Source organism: Eremothecium cymbalariae, chromosome 5, assembly GCF_000235365.1.
Source record: "Eremothecium cymbalariae DBVPG#7215 chromosome 5, complete sequence".
Lineage (NCBI taxonomy): Eukaryota > Fungi > Ascomycota > Saccharomycetes > Saccharomycetales > Saccharomycetaceae > Eremothecium > Eremothecium cymbalariae.
The window spans coordinates 1,104,901-1,124,913 of NC_016453.1; the positions used below are offsets into that span (position 1 = coordinate 1,104,901).

Below are 20,013 nucleotides of genomic sequence, written 5' to 3' on the forward strand. Positions count from 1 at the left end.
TAAGTTCCGTCCGTGGCATTTAGTAATAGTGGTAGCAGTAGTAGATTGGTATTACTACTACTAGCCACTTCTACGAGCCACCTGACATCGAATCTTAAATCACGTGATGCTAAAAACAAAAGGTGCGAAAGAACAACGAATTCTAAATATTATTATTTATGTGTATGTAAGTAAGTGTATTTAATTCAAAATATTAACGAACGAAGGCAAAACAGGATGGAATTAAAATCTCCTTATCTACCCTACTTATTATGGAACAGTTCTTACTTGGAGACCTTCTCCTAGTACGGTAGCGGTACTACTAGTAACCACTAAGAGCCAAAACACGACACCCTGAGTAGAAAGTTACTCTATTAAATCTTAAAATGAACTTCAAAACTGCAATTATTATTACAGTTGTACAAAATGAGCTATAATAGCAACCAAACCGGCGAAACCAACGTTCAACTTGGAACCACCTGCAACGGACTGGATTTCGAAGGTAGTAGATTGTGGTGGGTTGCTTGATGTTACAAGTGTTGTGGTTGGTGCAGAGGGAGATACTGGTGGAGCTGATGAAGGGGATGAAGCAGCGGTTGTAGATGGTTTAACTGAGGGAATTGATGGAGTCAATGTAACGGTGGCTGATGAAGTGGAGGGTGTTAGTGGAGTATCTGTTGGAGGAGTTGGTGGAGCTGGTGGAGGCGATGAAACAGCGGTTGATGGTTTAATAACCGATGGAGCTGGAGGAGTGACAACTGGTACAGTGCATGGACAGTCAGAGATCGTCAACGTGGTTGCTTCTGTGACAACATAAGTATTATCGTTAGTGACAATAGTGGTTGGCTCCGGGCAGTAGGTTGTAAACTCAGTGACCACTTCCCAACTTATTTCGGTGGTCGTATTCTCGTGTGGTGCAGGATATGACACCGATGGAACCTCTGGATGAGATGAAATAGCTGATTTCGATGGAATAGCGGTTGTAGATGGTTTAATAACCGAGGGAGCTGGAGGAGTGACAACTGGTACAGTGCATGGACAGTCAGAGATCGTCAACGTGGTTGCTTCTGTGACAACATAAGTATTATCGTTAGTGACAATAGTGGTTGGCTCCGGGCAGTAGGTTGTAAACTCAGTGACCACTTCCCAACTTATTTCGGTGGTTGTGTTTTCGTGTGGGATAGGATATGGCACTGGTGGAACCTCTGAAGGAGAAACAACGGAAGTAGATGGCTTGACAGCGGTCGTAGATGAGGCATTGAATGTAGGTGGTACAGCGGATGAAGATGGTATAACGATTGAGGGAGCTGGAGGAGTGACAACTGGTACAGTGCATGGACAGTCAGTGATCGTCAACGTGGTTGCTTCTGTGACAACATAAGTATTATCGTTAGTGACAATAGTGGTTGGCTCCGGGCAGTAGGTTGTAAACTCAGTGACCACTTCCCAACTTATTTCGGTGGTCGTATTCTCGTGTGGTACAGGATATGGCACTGGTGGGACCTCTGAAGGAGAAACAACGGAAGTAGATGGCTTGACAGCGGTCGTAGATGAGGCATTGAATGTAGGTGGTACAGCGGATGAAGATGGTACAACGATTGAGGGAGCTGGAGGAGTTACAACTGGTACAGTGCATGGACAGTCAGTGATCGTCAACGTGGTTGCTTCTGTGACAACATAAGTATTATCGTTAGTGACAATAGTGGTTGGCTCCGGGCAGTAGGTTGTAAACTCAGTGACCACTTCCCAACTTATTTCGGTGGTCGTATTCTCGTGTGGTGCAGGATATGACACCGATGGAACCTCTGGATGAGATGAAATAGCTGATTTCGATGGAATAGCGGTTGTAGATGGTTTAATAACCGAGGGAACTGGAGGAGTGACAACTGGTACAGTGCATGGACAGTCAGTGATCGTCAACGTGGTTGCTTCTGTGGCAACATAAGTATTATCATTAGTGATAATAGTAGTCGGTTCCGGACAGTATATTTCATAATTTGCCACCACCGTCCAATTGAACGCGCTAGCTGTATATTCCTGTATATCAGGTGGTAAAGCGGCAGCGATGGTTGGTAGGTCTACTACTTGCGTCGCGTCTCCAGTTGCATGTTCTATTGGCGTTCTTAGCGTGTCAGATTCTAGCGATTGATTCAAATATGAGCCATAAGTGATAGAGGCGAACGCAGCTATCAATGTCAATTCAGACAACTTCATTTTGATACAAATGGTTGTAGATGATCTAAAAATCCTGGATGATTTCCTTCGACTGATCTATTTTTATATCCAGTAGCACTTGAGGGATGTTATTGGCTTCAGCTCTACCTTTATATATGTGTGCAAGAATACGGGATGTAAAAATCACACAGCCAAATCGGCTGCCTGCCTGTGTCAAGAATAGAATTAATTACCTTCTCCGTTGGGTGTAGTATTCCATTGAATACTAAATTTATTATTTCACATTTTGTTTCCATAAATAAATAATACGTGCAGGAGATCTGTCCAGGTACTGCGGCATAGCATCATGAAGGCACTTGTACGTCCCCGATATAATCTTCCGTGTCCGGGCAAGTAAATGATTAATACCTTTACCTGGAATTTAAACACTATGGAGATTGGTTTGTTAATTTTGATCTAGATAATTCCAACAAGCATGCTTCTCCATATAGCATGCTACAAAAATAATACATTTGTGAAACACAATTCCTTCAAGTTGTCTACTGTTTTGTTACTTGTGAGCATTAAATCAAACTATTGTATGGGGGCAGCGCTTCGCTGCCTAATCAAATTAAAAAATCTCGCCACAAAGCGCCAGCCATTTTGTCTTCTCTCAAACGTGGATCGTATTGGCAATATGAGCCTCTTCATCTGAAATCTTGTTCATCCGCCTCCTCCCTGTCAGATCGCGTGCTGAAATTCTATGCTTGCCCGAAGTTATTAAACAGGCACGCGTAGTTCCTATATGACGGTGAATGACTGCGCTACTAGCTACTCTACTTAAGATCTTACACATGCAACGCAGTTTTGCCAAACGCTGGAAGTACCTATTATCCCTAAACAGGAAAAATGTAAATAGTTTTCGAAAAAGGGTGGCTCTCGAGCACAGAAAAATATGCAGTGAGCAGCGGTTGAATAGAAGAACGAGCATAACTATTATTAAAACTTCTAAGTATATAGTATTGTTTGATCAACCTTCACTGTCGTATACTACAGAACATTGGGCCGTCCCTAAATTACTAGACACTGTGAAAGCTTGGTTATCTTGTGTAGATGGGGAATGACTTTCAGAGGAGATTTGTAGATCAGCTGTTCGATCCGAACTTGAGAAATCATTGGTTTCCCCTTTACTTCTTTTCTTAGACTTGTATTCGTGGCTGTCATTCTCGAAGGCAACGAAGCCTGTCGATTCTTCGGGCTCAAGGGGCTGGTAACTATTTATATGCATCGCAGATGCCGATAGTACTCCTAATTTTTGCTTCTTTTTTTTCGTAAAACCTCCTTGGAAGAGATTAAATCGGGGCTATTGTTCCGCTGCCTTAAGGAAAAGTATGATTCCTCGTTCGATGGATATCCTGGCACTGCCTTGGTAACATCGGCTTTTTCTGGTTCATGATGGGATGGGCTTCCACGACCTCCTTGTGGTAGTAATAAAAGGGAAGGCGCTTCTGAAGTCACAGACACAACGGATAGTTCTACGTCGAGTGTGGGAGAAGCTGGGTACACGGTTTGATCGCATGTGTGTGTGGGTGTTTGCGCAACGACTGCGTTGTCCGAAAATGACCGGAATTGTTTGGCATAATTGTCTGCTTGGACTCTAGTTGGAGAACTTCTTTCACATTGTTGTGGTTTCCTGGGCACCTGATTGTATGCAGAATTAAGACCGGAATTTGCAGCACCCAGCGCTCTGAACCACCCATTTGAATCAATTGTTAACTTAACCAGCTCATGCTCATCTTCAGTAGGATGGGTTGTGTCACTAAATGTTGCTGGGTTACTCATTAATGGGAATACAACTGCAATTCTAATTCTCTTTGGAACCCCACCTTTCCTTCCATTATGTAGTTTAGACAGACCAGCCGGACTCCAGTCCCAGAACAATCCTATTCTATAGCGAACAAAAACCTCCCACCTAGAATCTTTCCCACCAACACTGGCATTCGCAACAAGTGCACTTTTTAGAGTTTGAACATGACGTTTCTTTTCGGATTTTACAAGGAATGAAGCTGCATCCCCCCCAAATGAGACCAAACTTTGATCGGAGTAGTCTTGGTACGCCGTGTTCATTGAATCATTGAGCATTATGATGCAAGACCTGTGCTTGTTTACATATCTTGTCAGTTGTGTCATTAACACAATCATGCTACGATTTTTAAAACCATGCAAAGTGCTATTGGCTTTCCATATCTTATAATTCATATGTGCATGTAAATAATCTATCACAATTTGGGACATTCCTTCTAGTATAATCAAGTCGTACCTCTCATTAAGTTCCTGGAAGAAGTAGACCAGCTGACTAAATTTTGTGATACGTAAAGTGTCCAACTTTCCCTCGAGTTCTGAATCCTGTGACTTACACCTAGAAACAAGGTTTAGTGGGGTAGTCTTATGGCCGTCAATCACTAGAATACACTTACTGTTGTTCTCATGAATGAGTTGAAGTCCAAAATGTGTTTTCCCGATTCCTGGCGGGCCATAAACCTCATATATAGATCTGGATTGCAAGCCGCCAGATAATGCCTCATCCAGCTCTGGAATACCTGTAGTCAAATGATCTAAACTTTCTTCGACGAGTTGTGACAGAGAGACACCTAATGACATTACTCAAATACACTAGGCTCAACATGCGCTCTATTTGTTTAACAGAAAGCTTAAATATTGATGTTTCTTGTTGAACTTTAAAAGGTTGGAATTCGCGCGTTTTCGTGCCTCTTCTCTCACGCTAACCCTCTCCCTAGTAGAACGTTCAGTTTCGAAGTTGAACGGAAAGTACAGCGCTTTAGAATGGCCTAGATAGTTCATTTATATAATATTTATTGATTACATTTAGAGCTTGTTGATGCATAAAAAACAAAATAATAGCCTATTAATAATTAATATAAAAATACACCAGAATAAATCTAAGATCAAAAGGATTGGTTCATACTATAGGAAATAGTCCATCTGTGGCTTTTTGGTTGGAATAATTGCATTCCCACAGTTATCTTGAGCAGGTACTGCTTCAAATATAGTATAATTTCTAGTAAAGTCGTCCTCGATACGCAGGACTGCAGCAACGTTTCCGCATCTGTAGCAATAATTTGGCGCCGACCACACGGTCACGAGGCCACCATCGAACATTTCTTTATAACCCTCCATTACCAATTGATGGGCACGGGCAATTAGGCTAATAGAATTTTTATGTAAGAATTGGTTAACCTCATTCTTTCCAAATAAGAATCCAGCGCCTCTTGGAGACAATGACCACGTCTCAACCTCATCAGGATCACTCCACAGCAAATCGCACATCGCTCCCTCATGGGGTACTTCCTGCTTCCTGTCTATAGATCGTATTTCGTCAATAGCAGTGACATCGGGTGATAGTCCCCCATGTACACAGAATATCTGTTCATTTATGATCGCCCCAAGAGATAAATAGTCAAACACTTCACAGCAGTATCTCCATACATTTGAATTCCCATACTTCCTTATAACCTCATCATAGAAACCATAAACTTTGGTGATCTGGCGTGTCTCATGGTTACCTCTAATCAATGTGATCCGGTCTGGATACCTCAATTTGTAACACAGCAGCAACAAAAAGCTCTCCAAAGAGTAAAATCCTCGATCTACAAAGTCTCCCAAAAATATAAACCTATTATTCTCAACCCCATCAGACTTCTCAAATAAAGTAAGCAGATCATGAAGCTGCCCATGAATATCTCCACAAATAGTTACAGGGGTATCAACATGCGTCACATTGGATTCATTAATCAGCAGCTCCTGGCACTTTAAACATAATTCGTAGATCGTCTCCTCCGGAATATGCTTGCTCTGCCTTAACAAGCTAATTATTTCGTCTAATTGCATCCCAACTACCTCTTTTCCGCTATATGTCTCAATAATCCTCCTTGATACCCTCTAAAAATACATTGGATGGCCGCTCAACCTCTGCATCCTCCATCTAGCGTTAGGACTACATTTTCTTAAACCGTTCTCGAAGTCCTCGAAGCATTTTCAACTTTAAGAATCACGTTTCTTTTTTCCTCGAGCATGTGTGTCACGTGACCTCGAGATGGCCGTTGTCCGGTTTGACTATGTATGTAACAAATGACAGTAAGTTTCAGAATGTGTTGGCATATTGAAGAAGTACAAATGATAACAAGATAACGTAAGTAGGTTATAAGGCTTGCCGGAATTTAGGTAAGAATGGATATAAACATGTCGAATATGGAATTACTTGTTGAGTCTAATAGGGGGATGTTTTCTACAGACAAACTAGATTTGTATCCCAGAAATTATGAGGATCTGAAGCAGTTTCTGTTAGTACACTCTCTGGAGGATGACAAATGTGACACTTTGGTAGATACTGGAGTAAGTTATTTACCAAGGCAGAAAACAATGGGGAAGGCAGCGATGATGGATATTGATATTGAGAAGAAGTTGTTTTTAGAGTATGCGAAATATAAGGCTAATGGAAGCCCACAGGATAGGTTTCTTAAACTATTACTGGAACCTAAAGAAAAAGAATTGTTGCTTGGCATGGCCGGTGTTTTGCGGGAGCAGGTAGATACCTACGAGCAGGTTTTCAAGGACAAGTCTTTGTTATGGGATAGACAAAGTAGGCAACAATTGCAGGAAGGGCAACATCTTGAAGAGGTTGCATCATATTTAATTTCATCGATGATTCAAAAGGGCATAGAAATTCAGTCTCAAGGAGATAGCACAGAGACACTGGATACCAGAGATATGTGTAAGCTATGCATAGACTCATTATTAGAGCAGTGCCAGACAGTGGTAGCTCAAGGACCATCTATTGAAAATAGTTCTGAGAGTGATGTAAAAGCGGAAAAAAGTCGCCACAGTAATGCTGGTGAACTAAAAACCGCCTTTCAGGATCTACAATTAGCGCATAAGTTTTTGACAGAGAAATTTGAAGATGATCGTAAACAGTATTTACAGCAAATTGAACAGTTGGAAAGGACGAATCGTGAGCTGCAACAAGAACTATTAAATTATCATTCCCAATTAAGCAAAGCTCGTGAACAGATTAACAAACTAGAGTCTGCTACGCCGCCTACTTCAGTTTCCACGGAACATAACACGCCAATACAAGATATATTTTCCAAGTCACCTCCCTCCATGGGCAGTACCTCCAGCATATCTTCACCTGCTTCCATGTCTTTCGTTATAATGAAACAGGAATTCAAGAAGCTACTGAGCGAAACCCAGAACAAGTATGAAAGGGAACTAAAAGATGAACGGGACCTTCGCAAAAAATTAGAGGCTCAGTTATCAAGTAGGTTTTAAATCGTATCCTGTTAACACCAATATCCTGGTGCTGTAGTATTGTACTCTAAAAAATTAAACTTGTATTTTAGTAATATGAAACGCATCCTATATTACTAAAACAGGTTGAAAGCGGACTGTAAATCATGAAATATAAGACCTGCCACCTCATTCAAGCTATTAGTACAGAATTTTAAGTTTTAAAAAATGTGCTTTTGTATTTTTTACATACATATATCTCTGACTCTGCTGGATTCAGGCATTTATATATAATGCCATGACACTACTAGTACCATATGTAATGGACAAGTAATGCACAACGAAGGAATGTTTGTGGTCTATAGTTTGTAGTTAGTAGTTTTCCCCGGGTATCTGCGACTTCTTCTTTGGAGTATTCGCTGTACTATCGGGGTTGATTTGACTCTTAATCTTGTGCGAAGTTGACAGTGTAACCGCTTGAGTAACATAAGAAAAGTTAACTTAGCATATTTTACAATTTGGAACTAAAATTAATTATATCCTAATAAAAATAACCTGTTGGTAGGGATCATCCGAGTAATAGTGATGGTGATACTGGAAGTGTTTGCATTAAAGCACTTAGTATCATTAGTATGCGCTTCATGTAGTATTATAATATATACCTTGTTCATTGTTTAGCCCTCTTCTTTGGTCCCCTTCTTAATTTTTGGCTTCTGTTTCTATTTAATACAAGGAAGTAATTGCAAATTACAACTTTCGAAATTCACTTAGCACTGGATATATAGCTTCAAACGCTTGGTAAATTTCTTCCCTCTGCTTGGCACCAGTCAACACAATCTTTCCAGAAACAAATATCAACAACACAATCTTCGGTTTAACCATTCTATAAATTAACCCGGGAAACAACTCAGGCTCATAAGATGAGAAAGTACCATGGCTAAAAGCCAAACCTTCAAGACGAATAGGAAACTTGACATCACAGGACCCCACAATATTCTGAATCTTGAAATCTGTGAACTTGGCACTAAACCCAATTTTCTGGATAATCCTAGCGTACTTCCGACTAGCCAATTTGGAATCATCCTCGCTCTTAGCACCAGTCACAACCATCTTACCGGACGCAAAAATCAAGGCTGTTGTCTTTGGTTCCCTAATACGCATAATAACAGCAGCAAACCGCTTAGGATTATATTCTGCATTCCGTGCATGTAACGCTACAGTCTTTAGATCTAACCGACAATCCAAATTCACAGTCGCAACAATATTTTGCAAAGTAGGTACAATTCCCGACGTTGCACCATTATCTCCATCAATTATGCTCTTCGATTCGTCCCGTTCACGTGGAGCATTTATCATATTACCGATGCCAGAATCTTTGTCTTGGTTCTCCCATACAGACCTTGTGCTTGGATCGAATACAATTTTGTTTTGCTCCTGGAATTCTTTCAAACGTTTATCATCTGACATTCTGAACTAGATGTCCCAAAACAGATTTTATGGCCCTTCTAACCTACGTGGTTCTTGGCGACTGTAATCTCTCTTGCTGTTTTAAACTAAATGGTGGTTGATGAGGCCTCTTTGTTTTTACGCATTATCAAAAGTTACATTAGAGCATTTTATACGACAGCACGTGATCTGCATCACATAGACGTTGCATGCTACATTTGAGCCCGAATAGTCTAAGGTCCGAGGTATATTCATGGAGTATCAGCTGTGTTAAGCATTTTTGATGCTTGCTAGCTCAGCGTTAGCAGCTGTGAAGGGACTGCTTGGTCTAGTATTTGTTCTGTTACATGTAAAAAGTGGACGCGTTCCTTAGTAACGTCCGAGTTTCCATGATGATCAATCAACTAATGGAGAAGTTTATTCAGGAGAGATGGCAATCGATCTTCAGAAGCATCAACGGAGTTTAGTCTATCAACGTTCTCGGCAGTATCTTGCTCATGCCCATTCTGTTGCATCTAAGGTACGTTCAGAAACGCAATTGAGGCAGTATTATACGTTAATCCAAGAAGCAATCCGAGGATTTGAATATTTGAAAAATGAATTGCAGCTGACGATAGCCCAAGATCTACAAGTTACTCTTGATCTCGTTAGAGTTCTTTTAGATGAGACTCATGAGGTTGAGTTGGCAGAACAATATTTAAATGGAATCCGAACGCGGTTGCAGCCAACGACTCTTACCGATGACAAATATTTGGTGGACTTTTATTTATTATATCATATTCCTATGTTAAAACGGGATCCAGGGAATAAGCTATTGTTAAAGAACTTAGGTCGTTTAATTGGGACCTTTAACAAGAGTGATCCATGGAGGTTGGTGTTTCAATATTGTCGGATTGCGATCTTGGATATGAACAAATCTTCCCGAAATATATCAAGTATTACGGCTGATTATGCAGAGATGTTAAATTCAACAACTAGTTTAGAACCGGGTGCTGAGGGTGAAATTAATGGGTTCCTGCTGTGTTCTTATGTGACATTTCTCCTTAATAGAACGTTGCTTGTTAGTAATGATGATTTGGAAAAGTTGAAACTGCTGAAAACGAAATCAGACAGGATATCTGTAAAGATAAAGATCTGGGCTATGCTTCTGGAGTTGTTAATAGCTATCTATCAAGACGAAAATATCACATTGTTGCTGTATGATTTTAAAGAGTTTTTTGGCCGCCATAAAGAGACATTGAATACAGGGCGGGATTCAATTCTTCTGCAGATCAAACCTGGGTTGAAGCTCAAGGTAGAAGTTCCTTTCTTTAACTCTGCTGACTGTAAAAATATTCTATTGCTATTTCAGAGTGTTAGCTATCTCCCAACTTGTTATAGTAAATCATCCAATTTTTCAACGAAATTTCTTCCCAAAGTTTTAAGAACTAGCGAGGAACTAAAACAAAATGTAGCTCGAAAGGCTTCTCTTAGCAAGCTATACTCTATTGGGTCAATCTACGACCATATTAAGGAGTTATGTCAATTCTACCAGGCTTGGGAGCAAATGATCTTGAATGGACCAATAGAGAATAATTTGCCGCAATTAAGAAACTCCGACTATTATGATTTATTAGAATCTATGAATTCGCATTTGCTCATACCTCGGAAATCCATTAAACACGTTTATAACCTTTACGAATCCCTTCTCAAGTCTAAAGACTCAGAAGTCAGGTTAATTGCCTTCATGCATTGTTTTATTTTAACTATTTCGCAATTAAGTCAATGTAATGAAGAACCAGATCAGTTTTCAAGATTAATTCAACAGGCCAATAATACTTGGAATCAAATAATCAAGAACATGGAACATACCCCAATGGTTAACAACAACACTTGGCTATGTACAATTGCTACTCTTTGGGTGTTATCAAAATTCGAACCATTTAGTAATCATCCGTTGCCTAATGATAATGACGAAGAGCGGCAATTATACCTAAAGAAGCTAGAAAATTACTATACAGCGAATTCACTATTATCATCAGACCAATCCGCACAACCTAGTAGTTTTAAGCTTAAAAAATGTTTGTTACTGCACTTTTTGTTGAATTTTCTGGGGGGAACCATATTTGTTTCTGATATTCAAGAGAGGTGCAACTTGTCAGCTTCATGCTTTCAAATGTGTAAGCAGCAGCACATGCCTGTAATCCGGTATATCGGGGGAATATGGCATCTCATTAATTGCACTGTCGCAATGAAAAACAAAGAAGTAGCCGTTACTAGAGCAAAGTTAGACAATTTAGTTTGTGAGCTTTTGAAGTCCCGATGAGTTATGAAACCTATGATAGATATAATCGTGGAAACGCTATTTAATTTTTTACAAATATTTGTTAAGTGACTTTTCGTTTGTCATATATAATTAAGGTAGTAGTTGTCCTCGAAAAAATGTAATGGCGACATATACGCAGTAACACACATAATGAATGACATAGAGCTGGGTAGTGGGAATACACACATATACAAATACATAATATGAATCTAAACAAAAGTTTGTACACTAGTGTTAAAATTTCGTATACAATGTCTCAAAACATTCAACAAGTCATCTATCGAAAAAACTAAGAGTAACCGTCACAGTTTTTCAGCATTCTTAAAAGAACTACTCCTCTTCATTGCGTATGCGGCACTGGCAAGTTCAGATCTCATACTGCTCTCACTATTCTTGACATGTCCTCTGTCATCCAAGTCAACTGTTCCTGCACTTTGGAATAAAGAGACGTCCCCAACTAGCAGACCTAATGTGTCCAGAACTTGCTGTGGATCAGTCAAATGCGTCTTTGCAATGGTTTTTTTAGATGCGGATCCAACGGTAACAGGGTAAATACCATAATGGCCCCATTCATTTCTTTCATTAGGAAACTTCACAGCCCACTTGTCTTCAATATCATTTAATTGTCTAAACATGTCTTCATCAGTAAAGTCATCACCAAGACATAGCAAGAAATCTGGAAGTTTATTCTTGGGAACATTCTCATCGATCTTAAATTCATCTTCTAATACTTGATTCCCACCATGAGGATGGCAAACTAGCCGCTTAACAATTTCACCTTTGTTAACAAATTTTGGACGGACTTCGACATTAGCTTTGCCCTCCATAACTTCTAAACCCAAGCCATGGGCAATCTCTTCTAACATTCGCTTCAACTCCACAGCATTGAACTCCCCTAGTTCGGGAACTGCTCTTCTATAATGCCAAGTTAATGCCACTTTTTTCCGCTCAATGAAAGATCCAGGAGTCTTGTCTGTGAACTCGTCCATAATTTCTGCTACTTTGATCTGCCAAGACATATCAAACTTGGAAGCCAAGTTGAGCCACTTCTGACTAGATACGTCTTTCATAAAACAGCCGTGTTCCGCACTTAGCCCAAGCTGCGGTAGGCGCTCTCCGAGCCAACGAGATAAAAACTTCTGATCACGACCAGAAATAATCCAAATTTGATTTTTGGGGTCAGATGAAAGTTTAGTCAGGGTAGAGATCAAGCGAGCACTTGGAATTGCTGCAGCTGGGTCTTGAACAATTGGCGTCAAGGTGCCATCATAGTCAAACAAGAACAAACGGCGTTCGGCTTTTTTGTAGTTCTGGAATAACAGCGGTCTGTTCAAAGCCGGAGTGATCTTGTTCACATTATCTGTACTAGCCTTTTCATCACGCAAGCGTGCCATTTCATTGAGGTAGGTATTTGTCCAGTCCTGAACCGTTGAGACGTTCTTCCAAAGAGAGCTCTCCAACTTAATTTTTTGTTCAGCGGTTAAAGATAACGCTTCATTGATGGCTTTTGCTACGGCAATGGAGTCCCAAGGGTTGATGATCATGGCGTCGCTTAGAATAGTACTGCTACCAGAAAATTCACTCAACAGAAGAGGACTTGCATAACAGTCATTTCTGGAAGTCTTCGATTTAATAGTAACAAACTCTAACGCCGTTGTATTCATACCGTCCCTGACGGAAGTGATCAAACATAGGTCAGCGGCACGCAACAAAGAAAAATAAACATCTTTTGGGATCCGCATATGGTAATGCTGGACAGGATTAAAATTCAAATCACCATACTGTGCATTAATGGAATTCACAAGTTCATTCACCTGTGCTTCCAACCGGTGGTCCTTATCCGTAGACGCTGGACTACTAACCTGGATTAAAACGACCTTATCCCTCCACTCTGGGAACATCGCTAAAAAATTCTCAAACGCTTGCATTTTTTGAATAACCCCACGCACACCATTTAGCCGGTCCCTGCCGATTATAATCTTCTTGCCCTCATAAGCACTGCGGATCTGGTTCACTTTGCTGTCCACATCCTCCGTGAAGGCCTCCTTCAAAATCTTCTCAGTATCAACTCCAATCGGCAAAGAGTCCACAAGAACATCCCCACCGTAAGCACCAATCACATAAGCATCCGATCCATTTGCCGACTTCTTCTTCTCAGCTGCCGCGTCCAACAACCGCTTACATCCCGAAACAAAGTGTCTGGAAAACCCCTCATTCTGGAAACAAACCCTATCCGCCCCTAACAACCCATCCAGCAACTCCTTCCGCTTCGGCAAACACCTAAAATACTCATTACTAGGCCACGGCGCATGATGGAAATACCCAATCACCGCATCAGTAAACCTCATCCTCAACAGCTGCGGCAACAGCATCAAGTAATAATCATGCACCCAAATAATATCCCCAGGACGATATATCTGCGCAACCTTCATCGCATACGCTTCATTGAACTTCACGTAATCATACCACCATGTGTTCTCCTGCTGCCCATCCGACGGCGGATTCAGAATATAATGAAACGCCGGCCACAAAACGTTCTCCGCATATTCCCTCCACCGGTGCTGGTTCCTGCGCAGCAACCAAACAGGATGAACCGTCAAAGAATGAATAGAATCCTCCCGCTGTTGGATCATCTGCGCAATCTCCTTCTTCTCCTCCTGCGTCAAATACATCGGATCCTCAGAAGCACCATCACTACTACTGATCTCCCCAGTCCACCCAACAACATGCTGCTCCCACTCAGCCTTGTCACTCATGTATTCCAAAGAAGCATACAACGCCGAATTCCCTGTGATCGGCTCTATCTCACACCACAACCCCCGATCTCCACCCTGCTTGGCCTGAATCCTACATGGCAATTGCGCTACACAATTAATAATCCGATTGGCCGTCTTCACCCCAACCCCTGATCCGCCTGAATCTTTAGTCATCATCTTGCCCGTGCTATTTATACTAACTTATTTCCCGTTCTTTATAACTGACTTACCTTTTAACAAAGTCACCAATCTTTTTTTATAAACCTTTACGATCACGTGATCCTATTTTGCTTTCCACTTTTCAACCTTCACCTGCGGAACAAGAACAATCGCCGTTCTGCCTTCCACCGAAAAGTACACTGAAATGCCAAAAATGCTAGAAATACCACCAGAAATAATAAAAAGTCTCGGTAGATATACTAAGTAGATACAGTAAAGTAGATAGCCTACCTCCTTTTCTCCCACCCCTGCCCGCGTGGTGTCCTACCTGTGTGTGCCCCATATTATATGCTTTGCTCTTCTCTCTAGTGCAGGTCGCCCCTTTTTCCGGCACCGGACATCATGTGAGGGCCCCCATCTTCCCCATACCGTTTCTTTCGAATGCGTCAGAATGCACATACCGCACGATTAAATTCTATATATGCAACTTCTCTATCTATCTAGCCTGCCCCCGCCATCCCCTGCGGGGAGACGTGCTTTCGCAGCTTACGCAGTAGCCGTGGGCTGCAGCTGGGCAGTCCAATCACCAACCCGACCAGCGAAAGCGGCGTAAAAAACTGTGCCAGTAGCGACGTCGTCGTCCGTAAGAACACAGGTCACGCAGGTTTATAGAAGAGGCTAGAATTCTACAGAAAGGATTTATTGGGTAGGGCAGATATCATATCGGTTTTACAAAAAAGCAGAATGGAATTTGAGGTGTTTTCTTGCTGCTTCAGAGGTCAGGCCAAAAACTTTTTCGGGCTACCAAATTTCAAACATCTTGCCCAGTAGTATGTATAGTTTTGGCAGGATGTCTTGGTGTTGTTGTTTTCGCATTATTGGAGACAACGGAGGCGGATCCATTAATACTGGTTTGGAGCTGTAGTTACCCTGATTCATGCTTGAAATACATTGGAGGTTGCAATGGATTCTCCTGACGTATTGGCGTAGAAGGGCGTCTATTTGATCTGGGGGCAATCCTTCTACCTGGGGGCTGCCCGCCTTGAACGTTGTGCAGCGAAGTATCAGCAGGGTGTTGATGTGGAGTAGAAGTTGAAGTTTGTATTGGACGGAGGTCTGGAGAGGGACATCCATGTTGGGTGTGTTCGGGTGGCGACGAGGGACGGGATGCTGATGGGCGTGCGATGGGGTGTTTGTGTTTGGTTTGGCGTGGTGGGAAAGTAGTATGATAATGGAACTAGCAGAGTTCCGGAACTCTGCAGCACCAGCGCCGCGGAAGCGGAACGTGATGTCACGTGTCACGTGACCGTGATATGACACTTTTGCACGATGACAGACGCAATTGTAAAGCAGGGTGCATTATATAGGGACGCTGACACACACGTCGTAGCCTCACCATGAAAAAAGCAGGATGGAGCTGGGGCACTTGGCAGACGGTTTGTATAGGCATGTTAGCATAGTGTAAATAGCTGATTCAACAGACGGTCATATGTGTTCTCTGTGCTTAATAATGGAAAGTATTACTTTTTAACGTTAATATTCGCTAATAAAAAACCGTTATTTTTTTATTGCCTTTTGTCTTGCCATTCCCAAATGCTGAAAATGAGCCCGGCGACGGGATATCAAAATGACAGGAAGTGTAAATAAATGTTGTGGATAAAATAGAAACTGGTAGTTTAACCAAGCGTAAATTCATCAATCCTACAAGAACGAAGGAGGTATGACAGTGATAAATAAAGTCATGGGAGGGCTTCTGTCATTTTACCGAGCAGTGTTTTGGGAGAGAACATTGGTAGGATTGGCATGGAACTTTTGGTGGAATTTCTTACCAGTTTTTGTGTGGCTCACTATATTTAAAAATGCTCGAGTGATTCCGGCAGAAATACGCCCACCTATCCACAGCAAAGCTGCATTTTTCTGGGACCTTATGCTCTTTGGAGACTCTTGGGGTGAGTTCAGGCAGCAGGCGTGGCCTTCCGATAAATGGTGGGAGGTTGTTTCGTGGGCAACTGGGGTCACCTTTACAGTTTGTTGTGGGATAGTGCCATTGTTGGTATGGTACTATATATACTATGTTAGGCGGGTTCAATATAATGTATTGGAGTGGTATGAGGATTTGTTCCATCAGAAGGGTGAGCAACAGCAGCATCTGCAATTTAGACCAACTCAACTACGAGTTATGTTGCCATTTTTTATGCCATTGTTCACTTGTATAATGGTAAACGTTGCACATCATTTTGCAAGACAGGAAGAGTCAACTTTCACCTCTGGCAAAGATATTCTTGCATGGATTTCTTATGTATGTCTCCATCTGGGAGTGCCTGTCACGACCGCTGTCTACCTGTATGTTTTTCAGCCACCCGGCACATTGAAATGCTTTGGATTTGCGTTGGGAATTCAGAACATCGCGGGTGTCTTCACCCATTTATTACTTCCAACAGCACCTCCTTGGTTTATCCATATGTATGGTGTTAATGATACAGAGCACGTAAACTATCTGCAGGAGGGGTACGCAGCTGGTTTAACCCGTGTAGATATGCACTGGGGCACGCGCTTAAATAGGAATGGCTTCCACAAATCTCCGGTTGTCTTTGGGGCAGCACCCTCTTTGCACTCAGCCATTGCTGTTCAATGTTTTCTCTTTCTCATCAGTAGATCAACCAGCACAGCGAAGACACCAGCAGCATACGACCTCCAAAACCGCTCCCGTGTATGCAGCAGCAGCAGTGACAGCAGCAGCGACAGCAGCTCATGCGACGCCCAAATGAAAGATGAAGAAATGGACAATATACCCAAGTACCTAGAAGAAAGCATCCCATCCAGTGCCTCGGAGAGCGACTTGATGCTGCAGCAATATCCCGATTCTTTTTCACCTTTTGCTGAAGCTCACCTTTCGTCTTCAGTGTCATCATTTAAAATGCATGCTGACGTTATGCGAACCTCTAAGTGGTTATGGATTTTTAACAAAAGTTTGATACCCAAAATATTTGGGTTCCTTTATATTTGCATCCAATGGTGGGCCACCATCTACTTGGATCACCATTTCAGATTTGATCTGTTTGTTGGAGCCCTCTATGCCATTGTATCTTTTGTCATCATCAACACCTTTTTTCTTCAGCCAAAGGTATTAAAAAATTGGGTGGAAATTAGACTCTCAGATAATAAGTTAAATCCTGCAGGAAAAACTATGGGCATGAGGGTATTCCAAGGAACTCGTTTTGAATGGCTTTTCGATCCATTGGCTTAGAAATCATTGCGCTTCATCAGTTAAGATCAGATACCCTGGAGTGTAATTTTCACTTCCATATTAATCGATTTGTTGTATTTCCAAAACATCATATCATCAATTCGAGATTCATTTATTATCGCTCTTTCTCTTGGAGTTGCATTTATTTTGACCTCCTTGACCGTCCGTACAAGTAAAAAAAATCAAAGGTTGTGTCTTTCCAACATCTTACTATTTAAAAACACTCTGAGAACAAAAGAAAACCTCATGAACTCTGACTTTATAAATCTAAAATAATTGTGTATTGAGATGTGTGTCTATTTTATATTTATATTATTATTTAATTTCTACATTAATGTGTTGTCTCCATTGTTTGGTGAGAATCAACTTAAAATCATATGCATACGCCCAGACATCACATACTACTGAGGCTTCCCTCCAGGAACAAGCATCGTAATATTGTTACCACTGAGCAACATCTTACCATGGTGTCTCTTAACCTCCTTATCCACGCCTTCATACTCTATCACATCCTCTATAACAACGTTAACAAAATCATCAAATCCAACAAGCGTACCGGTGAACTCCCGGTTCGACGTCAGCAGGATCCAAATGGGCTGGTTTATGGTCTTATCAATTATCTCCAAGGGTAATATCTCCGAAACACTCATCATAGCTGCTGAATGTATCTTCCTTACCGGCTTTAGTCAACATGTACGCTGTGTCAAACCCAGCAAAACGTTGTTACAGAAGGTCTTTTGTCTGGATGGGATGGCATTCTCAGAGGAAGTTTCTTTCGTGTACAATGACATCATCAACCTTGCGACATATTCAGGGTACGATGGTGATGCGATCAATCTCCATGAAGGTACTAGACGCAGCAACTGCCTGCTTCTGGGTTGGGAGCTGCGAAGCAGCTCCCCAGCCAAGGAAGTTGTTCTCCACATAAAAATACTGGTTGCCTGCGGCGCTCCGATAGCTTCCTTCCTCGAGACCTCAGTTCTGCGACAATGATGCCCACCAACGACAGTGTGCCCGCTAAACACGCAGTCAGCAGAACAGAGAGCTCTTTTATCTCCGACCTTCGTTTTTTGTTTGCCAATACAGCATTACGGAAACATAGGTAACCCTCTTGGTCCTCGCACCTCATTAGATACTGCTTACCAGATTACGTATCCAGTCACATGATCATCGTTGGCCCAACGTTCGTAACTCGGACAACCAGCAAGAAAGAAAAAGTTTTTCAGTTTTGCTGGAAGAGCAATTGTAGTCGTTTTGTTATAAATGGGTGTAAATATCAAATGAAGGAAAGTCGTAGTTCGGTAGTTAGTTAGATGATTCATTGAATGGTATGATTTAAATTGTATATCTCTGTTGAAGGTCACCATTGTTTTATTACAGACAGTACACAAAAGGTTCTTGGAGTTTTTTGACTGGAAGTAATATAATAGCAATAGGCTGAAAAGAGGTATAAAGCAACGGAAAATCAAGTGTATCCAGTGTGACATATATGGATAATGGCTAACAAAGTTTTCAACGTTGCCGTTTTTTTTGTTGTGTTTCGTGAATGTTTAGAGGCAGCTGTTATCATATCTGTTCTGCTTTCTTTTGTGAAGCAAGCGATTGGAAGTAATGAAGTAGCAATTTATAAGAAGCTTAAGGCACAGATTTGGGTTGGAGTGGCCGCAGGGTTCCTTGTTTGTCTTGCCGTTGGTGGAGGGTTTGTAGGGGCATATTATTCTTTGGGTAGGGATATCTTTGGAAAGGCGGAGGACTTGTGGGAGGGAATCTTTTGTATGATTGCTGCGGTGATGATCAGTGTTATGGGGATTGCCATGCTGCGGATTAATAAGATGCAAGCTAAGTGGCGTGTGAAGATTGCTAAGTCGCTTGTGGAGATTCCTGAGCAGAGGCGGGATAGGTTTCGGATTGGCTACATGAGTAAGAAGTATGCAATGTTTTTGCTTCCATTTGTGACGGTTCTGAGAGAAGGTTTAGAAGGTATAGTGTTTGTTGCGGGCGCTGGTATCACCTCGACAACATCTAGTGCGTCGTCTTACCCTCTTCCTGTGATTATTGGGTTGCTTGCAGGTGGTTTGGTTGGGTTCTTACTGTACTATGGGTCTTCCAGGTCATCACTTCAGGTGTTTTTGGTTATTTCCACCTGTATCTTATATCTTATTGCAGCGGGATTGTTCTCAAGAGGGGCATGGTTCTTCGAAAATCATAGGTATAACCTCAAAACCGGTGGCGATGCTTCGGAGTCTGGGGATGGCAACGGTTCTTACAATATTAAGCAAGCTGTTTATCACGTTAACTGCTGCAGCCCAGAATTGGCAAACGGTTGGGATATCTTCAATTCTTTGCTTGGCTGGCAAAATACAGGCTATCTTGCCAGTATCCTTGCTTATAATCTCTATTGGGTTCTCTTCATCATTATAGTGCTGCTGATGATGTTCGAAGAGAAGCACAACCACCTCCCATTCTGCAAGAACTTGAAGCTTCGTCACTTAAACCCTGGATACTGGATAAAATCGAAGAATAAACAAGAGTTGTCAGAAAACCAAAAGGAAGAGCTCTTTGGGAAAATTGACAATCTCGAGATTACCCAAAAGGGGATTTCCCAGAAGCTGGCTCCAGCCTTCACTTCTTGAAAAGGTGAAAGCGTACCACACAGGATT

The 20,013-nt window shown here is 41.7% G+C and overlaps 11 protein-coding genes across 11 annotated transcripts; 4 read left to right on the forward strand and 7 right to left on the reverse strand.

The window, feature by feature from the left end:
• Positions 1-390: 390 nt before the first annotated feature.
• Ecym_5545 (uncharacterized protein) lies at positions 391-2,193 on the reverse strand (the record flags this gene model as incomplete). The annotated part of the gene is made up of 1 exon (XM_003647054.1): positions 391-2,193. The coding sequence occupies one exon, from the start codon at positions 2,191-2,193 to the stop codon at positions 391-393; it is 1,803 nt and encodes a 600-aa protein (XP_003647102.1).
• A 1,248-nt stretch (positions 2,194-3,441) lies between these two features.
• Positions 3,442-4,794, reverse strand: RAD55 (putative DNA-dependent ATPase RAD55; the record flags this gene model as incomplete). The annotated part of the gene is made up of 1 exon (XM_003647055.1): positions 3,442-4,794. The coding sequence occupies one exon, from the start codon at positions 4,792-4,794 to the stop codon at positions 3,442-3,444; it is 1,353 nt and encodes a 450-aa protein (XP_003647103.1).
• A 324-nt stretch (positions 4,795-5,118) lies between these two features.
• PPH3 (phosphoprotein phosphatase PP4 catalytic subunit PPH3) lies at positions 5,119-6,042 on the reverse strand (the record flags this gene model as incomplete). The annotated part of the gene is made up of 1 exon (XM_003647056.1): positions 5,119-6,042. One exon carries the CDS (start codon positions 6,040-6,042, stop codon positions 5,119-5,121), a length of 924 nt encoding a protein of 307 aa, XP_003647104.1.
• A 339-nt stretch (positions 6,043-6,381) lies between these two features.
• Positions 6,382-7,482, forward strand: PEA2 (Pea2p; the record flags this gene model as incomplete). Its single annotated transcript, XM_003647057.1, has 1 exon — positions 6,382-7,482. The coding sequence occupies one exon, from the start codon at positions 6,382-6,384 to the stop codon at positions 7,480-7,482; it is 1,101 nt and encodes a 366-aa protein (XP_003647105.1).
• Positions 7,483-8,187: 705 nt separating this feature from the next.
• SPT15 (TATA-binding protein) lies at positions 8,188-8,907 on the reverse strand (the record flags this gene model as incomplete). Its single annotated transcript, XM_003647058.1, has 1 exon — positions 8,188-8,907. The coding sequence occupies one exon, from the start codon at positions 8,905-8,907 to the stop codon at positions 8,188-8,190; it is 720 nt and encodes a 239-aa protein (XP_003647106.1).
• A 409-nt stretch (positions 8,908-9,316) lies between these two features.
• Positions 9,317-11,191, forward strand: SCC4 (cohesin-loading factor complex subunit SCC4; the record flags this gene model as incomplete). Its single annotated transcript, XM_003647059.1, has 1 exon — positions 9,317-11,191. The coding sequence occupies one exon, from the start codon at positions 9,317-9,319 to the stop codon at positions 11,189-11,191; it is 1,875 nt and encodes a 624-aa protein (XP_003647107.1).
• A 302-nt stretch (positions 11,192-11,493) lies between these two features.
• TPS2 (trehalose-phosphatase TPS2) lies at positions 11,494-14,121 on the reverse strand (the record flags this gene model as incomplete). Its single annotated transcript, XM_003647060.1, has 1 exon — positions 11,494-14,121. One exon carries the CDS (start codon positions 14,119-14,121, stop codon positions 11,494-11,496), a length of 2,628 nt encoding a protein of 875 aa, XP_003647108.1.
• A 786-nt stretch (positions 14,122-14,907) lies between these two features.
• Positions 14,908-15,240, reverse strand: SNF11 (Snf11p; the record flags this gene model as incomplete). The annotated part of the gene is made up of 1 exon (XM_003647061.1): positions 14,908-15,240. The coding sequence occupies one exon, from the start codon at positions 15,238-15,240 to the stop codon at positions 14,908-14,910; it is 333 nt and encodes a 110-aa protein (XP_003647109.1).
• Positions 15,241-15,826: 586 nt separating this feature from the next.
• On the forward strand, positions 15,827-17,353 carry IPT1 (inositolphosphotransferase; the record flags this gene model as incomplete). The annotated part of the gene is made up of 1 exon (XM_003647062.1): positions 15,827-17,353. The coding sequence occupies one exon, from the start codon at positions 15,827-15,829 to the stop codon at positions 17,351-17,353; it is 1,527 nt and encodes a 508-aa protein (XP_003647110.1).
• A 401-nt stretch (positions 17,354-17,754) lies between these two features.
• Positions 17,755-18,003, reverse strand: LSM5 (RNA-binding protein LSM5; the record flags this gene model as incomplete). The annotated part of the gene is made up of 1 exon (XM_003647063.1): positions 17,755-18,003. One exon carries the CDS (start codon positions 18,001-18,003, stop codon positions 17,755-17,757), a length of 249 nt encoding a protein of 82 aa, XP_003647111.1.
• An 846-nt stretch (positions 18,004-18,849) lies between these two features.
• On the forward strand, positions 18,850-19,986 carry FTR1 (high-affinity iron permease FTR1; the record flags this gene model as incomplete). Its single annotated transcript, XM_003647064.1, has 1 exon — positions 18,850-19,986. The coding sequence occupies one exon, from the start codon at positions 18,850-18,852 to the stop codon at positions 19,984-19,986; it is 1,137 nt and encodes a 378-aa protein (XP_003647112.1).
• Positions 19,987-20,013: the final 27 nt, after the last annotated feature.